We start from the raw sequence: 11,309 nt of genomic DNA, 5'->3' as shown, positions 1-11,309 counted from the left end.
CACACACACACACACACACACACACACACACACACACACACACACACACCACATTGTAAAAGGATGTTCACTTGTCATCACTTCCCAAAGTGAAGTTTGGTCAGGGCGACCAGCCACACGTCCTTGGCACTGCAATGTAATAACCCAAAGTGAATCTTGGTTTGGAATGTTCCTCTCATAGGTGTTATACCACGGAGTAAAGAGTCTGACATTGAGCATCAAACACTGAGTGGCTACTGGAATGGAGGGACCAGAGATACCAGGCAGAACCAGAGAAGACAAGGTGTTTAAAGGTGGGCTACTAAGACACCCAGGAAAGGTGGGCTCACAGACCATGCTTTTGGTCTTCCAGAAACTTGAATAAGCTTGCAAGGAAAGACCTAAGGTTACCGTAAATGCTTCCCAACCTTGCCCAGTGGATTAGACCACATCTACTTCCGAATCTACACAAAGTACTATGGTACCCTGCTCTCAAAGATGCCTCAGTGTCCCCTTCTTCTGAGGACCAATGTTCCAAAAAAGCCTAGTGTCTGGCCCACACACTGACTCAGGGCATCAGTGTCCCCATTCTCTGGACTGAGGATGTTCATCCAAGTTTAGAATCACTGTCTTCCATTTCAGATGAACACCAGAACCGACATAGAATTCTTTACATACACAAATAGCAGAAACAGGGGTTCTGAGCCAGTAGATCTGGATTGGGTGATGGACCCCTCTACCTGTTAAAGAATCCCAAAGAGGGCTCTGATACAAAGCCAGGTCTGACATCTTCTGCTTGATCAAAACCCGCATCCTTATCAGAACAGGGGTCCCACTGCTCTCATTTCCTGGCAGCTCTGACTGCTCCAGCCATTTCCCCTTGCTGCTCTTCCAAGTGTACGTCTAAGTCACATGCGACTTCCACAGGACCCTCCAGATACTCACACGCTCCACGTTCACCTGTGGCTTCAGCCTCAGTGTAGGAACTCCTGTGGTTTGAGGATCTTCTGCCCCCTCCCCCCATGGTGGCCACTTAAGCGCCTCCTTTTTCTTTCCCTTTATCCACATCTCCAGTACTTCACTCTACGTAGGTGACTTCACCATGGAAACTGTCTTAGAGTGCTATAGCCTAGCCAGGCTCTCTCTTTGACATGTGTCTACCTCCTTTCTGATCACATGGTCACTGAATCTCATCCCATCATGCTTCCTTGAGAGTTTAACCAATCGACTGCTGTCCCCTTTTCTTCTCGCCTCTCCTTGTTTATAGGTTTCTCCCCATTATAATGTTAACCATTACAGAAATAAAACAAAACCACTCTTCTTCATGCCCACTTTACCTATTTCTTCTCCACCCCACGGAGCCAAACTTCCTATGGGAGTTGCCAATCTTTACTTATCCACATGACACGACAGCCAACATTACTTCCCCCTTCATCAAGGTTTGCTGCAAACCTGAAGACATGTCGAGTATTCATCTTCCCTGGCACTTGAGGATGTGGCCCGGAAGACAATCCTTCTAGTTCCATTAGCTTCTGCAACTCTCCGTCTTACTGCCTACCACTGCTCATCCTCCCCAGTCTGCTCTCTCTCTCTCTCTCTCTCTCTCTCTCTCTCTCTCTCNCNCNCNCNCACACACACACACACACACACACACACACACACACACACAAACACACCCCTTAGCATCCCTTGTTACTACTACTCTGTATCTTTTAGCCTTTGTCACGAGTCTAAACCAACTTCTGGAGGCAAGCATTGAGTTTCTGCTGCTGCTCCCTCCCATGATCTCAACAAAGACCAAGTCTCTCATCTACTTAAACTCCTCTGGTCAAGTAAGGTGAAGAAGAAACCAACATCTAGGAGTAATCATGCCAGTCTCCCTCACTCACCCAGTGTACAAACAAAATCACACACCAAGCCCTATGATCTTACATCCTGAACACCTCCAAATCATTGCCGTTGCTTCAATACAGCAGTCACCACCTTGGTTGAAAGGCCACCCAAAGTCTCAGTTTAGTTACAGAACCATTTCTAAACTGGTCCCCCGGCTTTGAGCTGTGATTCCAGGGCTCACCACATTAGCAGAACTGCTATTTGGGGATGGATTTAGGTCTTTGTTGTGGAGGGTGACCTGCTTATTATAGGACAGTTAGCATTCCTGGCCTGTAACCACCATGTGCCAATAGCTCCTACACTCTACCACAGGACAATTAAAAATGTCTCCTTGTGATCACATGTTCCTGGTAGGAAAAAATCACTCCCAGCAGAGAGCCACTATCTTAAAGCTTTTCCTACAGTATGAATTATCATTGTAAACATACATATATAATTCATTCATATTCTGTTTCTGTCTGCCCCTCCCTCCTTCCCTCCCTCCCTCCCTCTCTCTAGCCTTTCCATTGTTTCAGGAAAAGAACCACCACCAACAAGCAGTAAAGCATGACCAGTTTGGCTTATGTAGTGCTGCGTGGAAGGACCTGTTAAATTTGTAGCCTAGATCAAGTTGACTCAGAGCTAAAGAGGGAAGTCGAACAGTCAGCCAAGGGCACTATTTGCTCCTGCATACTCTACTTCTTGGTGAGGTTTCTAATGCCATTCACCCTAATGTTCTTCTATATGAAAGTCTCTGAATTTTTCTGTGCCCATTTTTTATATAAATTTTGGGTCATGATGTTCCCATGTCTAAAAGATGCTCTCCTGTCCCCAGGCTAGTATAAATAACAGCAGCTTTAGGACATTCTCCCTAGTACCCTCCCCTCACCCCCCACGCCATGCCACAACACACAGCCTTCCCTTATGGGCAAGGGTAAACTGATGCCCTTTATGTTTCCATGACAACCTGTGCTCAAACATACATCTCAGCTTGGCAGCAGCGTGGTTCTTTGACCTACAGACCTATATACCATCAAATCCCAAGAACCTACAATACTGCCTATCCTAAAACAGTGGATCTGATGACCAGTGGGAGAATGGAAGGAGGGAAGGAAGAAAGTAATGTCCAGTATGCATCAGAGTGGACTCACTCAGGGCCTGGCTATCCAGATGGTGAGTCATAGCTTCCACATCAATGAGACCAATGAGGCTATTTTAGTTCTTCAGGGAGATGTCAGAGTGACAGGCTGCCCTTACCATAAGCCTCAGTATTTTACGCTGTCATGGCAGATGTCTATGGGTTGGTAGTACAGAAGATCACAAAGGGCATAAGTCAAGGAAGATTTCTAGTAAGCTCTCAGTATAAAACACTGTAGGACTCAGCACTACATTTACTACATGGTTTTATTGAGAGTTCTGACTATGAAGGGGATGTGTGTGAACTCCAGTTCATAGGCTTAACTATGAACAATAAATAGGGGCTGGAGAGGTGACTCGGTGGTTAAGAGCACTCACTGCTCTTCCAGAGGACCCAGGTTAAATTACAAGTACACAGCTGGCAGTTTACAACTGTAACTCCATGATCCCATGTCCTTACAGACATACATACATACAGGCAAAACACCAATGTACATAAAAAAAAAAGAAAAATTATTTTTAAAAAGAAGATCTAACAGGTGCTGTAGAAATGGCCCAGTAGTTAAGGTTGCTTGTTGCTCTTGCAGGGGACCAGGTTCAGGGCCTAGAACCCACAACGTAGCTCACCATCACCTGGAACTCTAGTCCCAGGGGACCTGACACACTCTTTTAACATTCATGGGCACTAGGCATGCATGTGGTGCACAATATATACATGCAGGCAAAAACTAAATACACATAAAATAAATAAATCTAATTATAAAAAATGAATACATAAGAGTTTCACCAACTCACTTTAGAAAAACTTTCATGTTTTTATTCTTTCAATGAAAGAATAAAAACATGAAAAAATAAAAACACAAGGAGCAGAGACTTCTGTCTTTCCCCAAACAAACTGAATAAAACCTTTTATATTCAGGTAAACTCAGTGACTATCAGAAATAAAAGGTGTTTGGTCAAATACTCAAAACTATAAAAAGCACAGGCTGAAAGCCCCACTGTTATTATAAATTCTTCCAAGAATATCTGGAACAAACTGAGGTCTGGAGAGTTGGGACCACAGAATTCCATATACCCTTACTGCCATGCTTAGTTCTGACCGTAGAATCACCTGGGGATGGAGTCTCACTGAGGAATAGCTTAGGTTATGTTGATCTGTGGGAATGTCTTTGAGGGAACTTCTTGATTAGGTTAACTGAGATGGTCCACCACAGGTGGCACCATTCCCTAGGCCAGAGACTTTGAACTGGGTAAGAATGGAGAAAGCAAGCTAAGCACTAGCATGCATGCATTCATTTATAACTTGGCTGTGGGTGTAATGTGACAGGCTGCTTCAACATTCTTACCTTCCTTACCACTTGACTTTCCTGAAATGACGGACTGTAATTTGGAACTGTGAGCCAAATAAACTTTCTCCTTTATCTGTTTTGGTCCAGATATCTTACCATAGCAACAGGAAACGAAACTATAACAATTACCAAAAAAAAAAAAAAAAAAAAAAAAAAGTCAGTCTAACTCTCAAGTACACTCAAATGAAATGGGTGACAACCTGGGAATTGCTTTAAATATTTTTCAGTAACAAAACAAGCAATTATATGGTTAATCTTAGTCTATTTTTGATGAATGTTTGTTTGATTGTCTCTTTGAAATAGGGTCTCACTATGCAGTGTGAGCTGGCCCCAAAATTGCTCTGTAGTCCTGGAACTCAATCCTCCTGTCTCATCTTTCTGTGTGCTGGGCTAGCTGGGTATGCCTCCTCACCTGGCTTATCGGGCAAGCCTTAACAAATACTGAACAAGATCACTAGTACAATGGTGCTTATGATGGTAGAATCCTACTTCTGTGTTCATTTGAAATTTTTTGGAATAAATCATTAAAAACTTGTAATAAAAATACCAGAAATCAAATCACATCTACAAATGTTTATTTAAAATATTTCAGAGAACCACTTATTTTAAGTAATATTTATTATAAAAGTACAACACAACAGGTTAGTTTGGGCAACAAATTAAATTTTATATAATGAGCTTTATTTTTAGGTTAGAGGCACATTGAGGATTCTAACAGTCATTTCTAACTTAGATTTAGTAATGAATAGAGATTTAAAAATCCACAGCATAAACTCTGAATGAAGCAAGAAATTTGAAGGTAAATTACAAAGTGTTCTTTCAAACAAAACAAGCAAAACGCTACAGGAAGAATAGTGTAACTCCTTGTTCTTTGTTTTTTAAGTTAGTATTTCTAATTCAAGTCAAAGATTTCTAATTCAGTCTAAGGGCTGAAGCAAGCAAGCCATAGAAAAGCTAAAGAGTTCCACTTCAACCAAGATGCAGTTCTGGACCTACCAAAGAACAAGCCTCTCCCACTGCACAGGCTGAACTCTATTCCAGAAAAAATCTCTTCTACTCTCCAAGGATGGAGGAGAGCTGAGAGGCCAGCAAGGGGCTACAGAGATGGCTCAGTGGTTAAGAGCACTTAGTGCTCTTGCAGGACGCACAGAGGGGCTCGTAACTGCCTGTACCTCCACAACCAGGACACAGAATGCTTCTCAGACTTCCTCAGGCACCATGCATGCATGTGGTGAACAGACACACATGGAGGCAAAATAGTCATATACATAAAATAAGATAAGTGAATATAAAAATTATGGTCAGCAAGAGAAGAGCAGCTTTCAAACTAAACAAGCAAAAGCTACAGGAAGAATGGTCTAACTCTTGGCTTGCTGTTTGTGTTTTAAGTCAGCACAGCTAACCTCTGTGTATGGCCGTCTCTATGACGTAAAAGAGTGAGATGAGGCAGAGGAGGGAAGGATGACAAAGTGGCTTACCTGCAAAAGAACTCCCATAAGTCTAAGTTTTGGATCCTTTGAATCCTTTTAATTCGGTTCCGATCCATTGTTTTCCCAAAAAGACTGGCCACTTCATTATACTCGTGCGTCTGGTTCTGCAGGGAAACCAGCTGGGAGAGGAAGGTCACAGTTTAGCAGGCCTTGTCCACCGACGGCCCAGGACCATCTGTCCTATAGTCCACCTGCTCCTACCTGGTAGGGAACGTCAGGGTTCACGTTCTCCCAGTGGGTTGGCATGGGGATGGCCTCATTTTCACAGATGTAACTTCAAACAGCAAAAGACAGAGCAGAGCGTCAGAAGCAGGTTAGAATCATGTCGGGGCTTAGCCTTTCCTCCACAGCTGAGGTTTCTGTTTGTAAGGCATTATAACATTATCATTAAGTTTAACCCTTGGCTTCACTTAGAAATATTTACTGAATGACTATGTTTCCTAATTTTAACATGCTGAATTATAAAGTATGATGAGATATACAAATCTACACAGCTTCAACATTTCAAAAACAAGCAATTCAATTTATTCTGTTGAAATTTCTATAAAATGTGAAGAATGTTTCGGCTAAAGAAAAGAGATTTCTAAGAAAAAAGTTAGGATGATTTTAAAAAAACAAAATGACAAAAACAAACAAACAAACAAAAAACAAAGAAGTGTTTCTTCATATTCTACTGAATGCACTTGAGAACCCCAGCAGCCACTGCCATCCTCCAGGACGGCTCAGCCTCCCCTTCCTCTGTCCCACAAGACCTGACCCAGCCCTCCCTTCTCTGATGACTATTTCTGCAGACAGTGCATCCTGACTTAAGCCATCAGATACACTCATGCCACAGGACACAGACAGAGAGAAAGGATGCTGATTCACCAGCAAACGGTCAACAGGCACACCAACCTTCCTTGGAAACCCAAAGTTAGTGGAAGAAACTTTCAAACTTACAAACCTTAGCTCCCTTTTGTCAAATTTCATAAAATTTTTAGAAAGAAACCCCAATACCATATATATTTTAAGATTTTATTTGTATGTGTGTGTATCTATGAGTGTGCTACACATGTGTGGGTTGCTGCAGAAGGCAGAGGAGGCATCCAATCCCCTGGAGCTGCAGTCACAATCAGTTGTGAGGTATAGGTGTAGGTGCTGGGAACCATTCAAAAAATGTTCCATGGGCTGGAGAGATGGATCAGCCGTTAAAGGCTAGGCTCACAACCAAAAATCTAAGAATGTTCCAAATGTGCCAAGAAGGGCAGAGTGGGACCCTTTCTCCAGCTCCAGCCAATGTTCTGTCAGTTCTTACACTTCACTCCATCTCACACACTCACTGTGTCCGTTCTTGTTTGTTTGTTTGACATAGGTTTCTCTGGGTATCCCTGGCTATCCTAGAACTTGCTCCGTAGACCAGGCTGGCTTCAAACTTACAGAGATACAACTGCATCTGCCTCCCCTGTGCTGGGACTAAAGGCGTGCACAAGTCATTGTTTCTAGATCCAGATGTCCTTTCAGAGCTTCCTCAGTTCAGAAAGCCAAATTTTACCCAACACAAACGGCAGCACAAAACACCCATTTTTTTGTTCATCTAATCAATGCTTATCAGCATGTACCCAGTCTGCTCTTCTCAGGGACGAAGGGACGTGCAGAACATGGCTGGCATCTAATCAACACTCAATGAGCCCGCTCTGCTGCAGACACACAATTCCACCCATCTGTGCATGGCCAGAGGGAGCATAAAAGAAGATATGCATCCCAGACCCAGGGAACGAGGAGCTCAAGGGCCTCTGCTGTGGAGTGTCTTCCTCAGGTCTCCTTTAGTCACCAGGGGCTTGGTGTGCCATCTACAGACTTCCCAGTGTGGCTTTGCATTGGTGTAGGAAAAAGTGGGCAGTGCCCGAGGATGTGGGGTCCAAATAACAGGAGAGCTTGGTGACAGAACCATCACTGATTAACAGGAGAGCCTGGTGACAGAGCCATAGCCGATTTAACTGCATGCTCCTGACGCTATTCAGTTTGCTTCAACTTCTGCTACTCCAGTCAGAGTGCTGCAAAGACCAAAGCTACCCATTTGTTATTCCCAGTAAGGATGTCTCTAAAGTGGGAACCAAAGGATGCACTGGCTGACAACTATGATGAATAAGTGCCCAAATGGAGTCTTGGAACGTTGTACTTAGTGACCTTCTCACCAGGAGGGTGGAGGGTACCTATCGTCCAGCAACCTCTCCAGGAGAGCGTGTTAGCCCACTTTTGCGTTTCAGTCAGTCTGCTAACAAAGGAGTTTGGCATAAACTCGTATTTTCTTCACTATGAGTGTGATAGGAGGACCATTCAAATTTTCTTAAAGGAGTTCTAGAAGAACTTCAAATACTACAGGAGTTATTCATTTCAACACTGAGTTGTTTTGTGAAAACTCTCCCATTTCCCCCCATTTTGTTCAATGTGTCTTCCAGCTATACAGGAAGGTTTAAAGAACCTGTGTGTACCCATGGCCTTCACAGGGCCCACGTTCACCAGGCTTTAAGGAGTGCCCAGCATCATCCTGCCACTAACCTTTCTGCATCAGCACCTCCTGACTACCAGCCTCTGGGGCTTCCCTACTTAACTCCTCCCTTGTCATTATTGCCTCAACTGTTGTCCTCAGCTCTGGTCACACCCCAGCGCGCACGCATACACACACACACACACACACACACACACACACACACACACACACCATCCCCTAGTCGGTCCTTTCTGTCTTTGTGGTACAGTTTGCATAGTCTGGGACAGAAGGAACTGGCTCAGCAGGTATATAACATCATACCTATCAATACCTTCCATTATTGTGTTTCATCCCCCAGACTACACGCTATAGAGGATGAGGCTTGCTGCATCCTATCCCTGTCCCTGAGGAATGCATATGTGGGGCAGCAGGTAGGAACATATTCTATGTTCCACAGACCCAGGAAAAGCATCGTTATCTTTTAAATTATGATGTCAGAATGCAAGTCAAACATCTTGATAAAGGAAAAGTGTTCATTTTCTTTCGAGTCCCTCCAACTCTTTTCTTTGCTCTACTTTTCCTAGGAGGCCCTGGAAGGAGCAAGGGGACTCCTTACAACTCACACGCTCGCTTGGATAATGTTTCTGAGCTGCATCCTAAGTTCTCCAGATAGAAAAAGAAAATCAATATTTGCTTGAGCGATCATTCTAGAAAACAGGAGATATACTCTTAAAATTTTTTCACTTGATTTCCCTTCCCATGTGCAACAAATAAAGTTATTTATTGCATCTAGCTCTTAGCAGTTCTTTTTCAGTCTATAGATGGCAAAGGGAACCAAAAGGAGATCGTGCATCCCAGCTCCAGAAAAGATGCTGCACTGCTGCCCGCGGTGGATGTGCTGCCCCAGGTTTTTGATCACCATGGACTGGCGTTTTATAGCTAAGAGACACAGATGTACAAGTAGATGCCCAATGGGGATCTACATCAGTGCAGGGGCACACCAAATGGGTAGTTCTCTAAGATTTATGGTCAAATTTCTGGAAAATTCTGTGACCATATGTCCAGTTTAAATTCAAACATAAGCTCAATAGCCTATTTTAAGCAAAAAAACAAAAACAAAAACAAAAACCATATGGCATCTTGTAACTATCATGCACACTAGTCTAAGAATTGAAGAAAATGACACATGACAAACAAGAATGAAAGGAAACAGTGACAGAGGATAACGATGACCCCCATCGGTGAACACGAGGTTTAATATGGCAAAGGTTACTCCATGGGATGTCAGTCTACCTGGGTTTCTGCCAAAGAGTAAGAAAGAGCAGGGGGAGGGCAGCCCCGCCCACCCGCCTGCCCTCTGTGGGACCCGTTACAGTACCTGAAGGCACTGATGGAGAAAGGAGCCCTTTTTATTAGGCGCTGTTTCCCAGTGACGAGATTCATCTGCTTCATTTCTGAAGACAAAGACAGACACATCGGATTAGCCACAGCAGCATACAGTGCAGAGTAGTGGCCACAATACACGAAGGTTACACAGCTTTGGAGAGAGCTGACAGCTGGTATGTGACCTTTTTATCATGTTGCAAAGGTGCCAAGCAGGGCCCTCCTTCAGTGCTTGATCTAAGGCCCACACCAAGACGCTTATGTCACAGACTGCTCCAAATGCAAGGTGTTCCTGTGTGTCACACCTCAGTTAAACTGACACCAAAATACAAGAATTCTAAAGGCAGGAAAGTTAAGAGTATAGAACAAAATCATATAAAATCTTCTACTGGACTTGTTACATGTAGAAGTACACTCTGGTTTCCCTAATAATTTGAAAATTAGAAAGAGGCTGTTTCCATATAACATCTGCACAATGCACAGAATTTCAAAAATGTGCATGTTTCTTTACTCCTCTTTAAACTGAAGACCTAAACCAAAGGCGGAGAGGGAGAGGGAGAGGGAGAGGGAGAGGGAGAGGGAGAGGGAGAGGGAGAGGGAGAGGGAGAGAGGGAGAGGGGAGGGAGAGGGACTGCTTGTGGACGTTGTACATCGTGGTGCGGAGCCTAGTGCGCACCACGATGTACAACGTCCACAAGCAGGAGGGAGAGAGAGGGAGAGGGAGAGGGAGAGGGAGAGGGAGAGGGAGAGGGAGAGGGAGAGGGAGAGGGAGAGGAGAGAGAGCCTGGCCATAGACCCCAGTAACAGAAAGCCACTATCCGGTCGGTGCCTTCTGCCTACACCTAGCCATGGCACTACTTACGAGGTCCATTTATCACCTCCCAGCCAGGCTGTGAATCTCAGCCTAATACTCGGCAGCGTGCACAGCTGACGCCACTGCACTTGTCAAATGCTGGTGCTGAGTGTGCTCTGCCTCTCCTGCACTCACCAGAGCACCGTTACCATTCTCATCTCAGTACACAACACCAAGCCTGTGGTATCACAGCTGTTTCCGTCTGAATTTACTTTCCATGACTTTCACAGGGAGAAACTGGTCAGAGGCAGGGTGACTAGGGTAACCCTGAAAACGTTGGAAACTGTACTATTTATTCGCTGGCTGCCACACACCGCTGGGATACTTTAGCGAGGAATTTTTTTATTTGTTTATTTATTCATTTATTTTTTGATATGGGGTCTCATGTTGGCAAGGATGGCCTAGAACTCATTAAGTAGCTAAGACTGGCCTTGAATTTCTGATCCTCCTGCCTCCCTATCCTGAGTGCTGGGATTACAGGCATGTACTAGCAAGCCTGGTTTATGCTCTGTTAGGGTTCCATTTGTGCTAGGCAAGTACTCTACCAACTGAAGTACATTCTGAGTGTCTAAAAAGACATTCTGGACAAGTTCTACTTCCTGTTAGAATCTCCCAAGGAGTATAGCTCACTAGTGACTACTCTTTAGACACAGTGGCCTGCTGAACACCTACCACACACTTTAACAAATGGCAGCCCCTTTCTGAAGCCTGATGTCTGTGTATATCACACTGTATCTGTTTTGCCTCCCAAACTGTGCTTATACACACTCATACAG

The 11,309-nt window shown here is 44.1% G+C and overlaps 1 protein-coding gene across 4 annotated transcripts in view; it reads right to left on the bottom strand.

The window, feature by feature from the left end:
• Parp11 (poly(ADP-ribose) polymerase family member 11) overlaps positions 1-11,309 on the bottom strand; it is a 45,412-nt gene that overhangs the window by 15,188 nt on the left and 18,915 nt on the right. For 3 of the 4 annotated variants that reach the window (XM_021190370.2, XM_029535532.1, XM_021190371.2), the window contains 3 exons: positions 9,676-9,751; positions 6,029-6,101; positions 5,816-5,946 (listed from right to left, as the gene is read on the bottom strand). In XM_021190370.2, coding sequence (XP_021046029.1) covers positions 5,816-5,946; positions 6,029-6,101; positions 9,676-9,751 — 280 coding nt within the window. Of the gene's footprint in view, positions 1-5,815; positions 5,947-6,028; positions 6,187-9,675; positions 9,752-11,309 lie in introns of all 4 variants that reach the window. The other variant, XM_029535533.1, reaches the window with a different exon arrangement.

Source organism: Mus pahari, chromosome 2, assembly GCF_900095145.1.
Source record: "Mus pahari chromosome 2, PAHARI_EIJ_v1.1, whole genome shotgun sequence".
Taxonomy (NCBI): domain Eukaryota; kingdom Metazoa; phylum Chordata; class Mammalia; order Rodentia; family Muridae; genus Mus; species Mus pahari.
This window is presented reverse-complemented; position numbering and strand designations above follow the sequence as displayed.